General features: G+C 41.3%; 1 protein-coding gene and 1 long non-coding RNA gene across 2 annotated transcripts in view; both read right to left on the reverse strand.

Annotated features, from left to right (window-relative positions):
• LOC139027788 (uncharacterized) overlaps positions 1-1215 on the reverse strand; it is a 331562-nt gene that overhangs the window by 18566 nt on the left and 311781 nt on the right. The window lies entirely within an intron of this gene.
• On the reverse strand, positions 5-1209 carry LOC111963736 (NLR family CARD domain-containing protein 3-like; the record flags this gene model as incomplete). Its single annotated transcript, XM_070443751.1, has 2 exons — positions 1009-1209; positions 5-690 (listed from the first exon to the last, which is right to left on the reverse strand). Coding segments are annotated over exons 1-2 (870 nt in total), but the record flags the coding sequence as incomplete, so codon positions are not given.

The raw sequence follows: 1215 nt of genomic DNA on the forward strand, positions 1-1215 counted from the left end.
TATTGGCTGCTGCAGGTCGGGTAGTTATCCAGAGGAGAGCAGAGGGAAGCAGATTTCCSTTGATGAGATTTGTCAGCAGAACATCCACTGAGGTTGACTCTGTGACGTCCCAACAGATCTTGTTCTTCTGGAAGTCTAGGGGCAGTCGGCACTCATCCAGACCATCAAAGATGAACAGAACTTTGTACTTGTCGTAGTTAGAGATATTTGATTCTTTGGTTTCCGTTGAGAAGTGATTGAGAAGATCAATCAAAGTGTGTTTTTCCTCTTTCATCAAATTCAGCTCCCGAAAAGGAAATGAAAATACAAATTGGACATCCTGATTTGCTTTTCCATTTGCCCAGTCCAGAATGAACTTCTGCACAGAGACTGTTTTTCCAATGCCAGCGACTCCCTTTGTCAGCACAGTTCTGATAGGTTTGTCTTGTCCAGTTAAGGGTTTGAAGATGTCGTTACATTTGATTGCAGTCTCTGGTCTTGCTTGTTTCCTGGTTGTTGTCTCAATCTGTCTCAGCTCATGYTCATTATTGACCTCTCCTGTTCCRCCCTCTGTGATGTAGAGCTCTGTGTAGATCTTATTGAGAAGTGTTGGGTTTCCTTGTTTAGCGATCCCCTCAAATACACACTGAAACTTCTTCTTTAGATTAGATTTGAGTTCACGTTGGCAAATCACAGCAGGATCATCTGAATCTAGAAATAWCACAGAGGATATTAATATAATTWATTCTCTTAACTGACTGTATAAATGTGTAAATGTTTTCATAATGCATTACAGACCGGTGTGACTGATTATATTATTATTGGTATTATTTATGGTATTATTAATGTTGTCTCTCTCTCTCTAAATTAATCACCACAACACATCCCTGCTGCTACTTGATGAGGTCACTCGGTGTTGTGTTAAGGCTGCTACAATATCATTGAGTTACACAGCTACTTTAGCTGTACTTTAGCTACAGCTTTTAAATGTTATAAAACAGCATTCAACATGAGGCAGACAGATCTTACATTTCTCCAGTGTGTCAGCAAGCTCCTTCTGGTTCATTTTCCTCAGGAYGTGCAGTGTGATCTTCAGAGCCCCCTCTCTGGCACTGCTCTCCTGCTTCTCATCTTCAGCRTCCACCACTTCCTTATCCTGCTTCTGACTCTCAAAGCCTTCTGGGAGTTCTGGACTAAGAATCCTCTTGAACATCTTCAGCTCGTTCTTCACAAATG

Source organism: Salvelinus sp. IW2-2015, linkage group LG5, assembly GCF_002910315.2.
Source record: "Salvelinus sp. IW2-2015 linkage group LG5, ASM291031v2, whole genome shotgun sequence".
Taxonomy (NCBI): Eukaryota; Metazoa; Chordata; class Actinopteri; order Salmoniformes; family Salmonidae; genus Salvelinus; species Salvelinus sp. IW2-2015.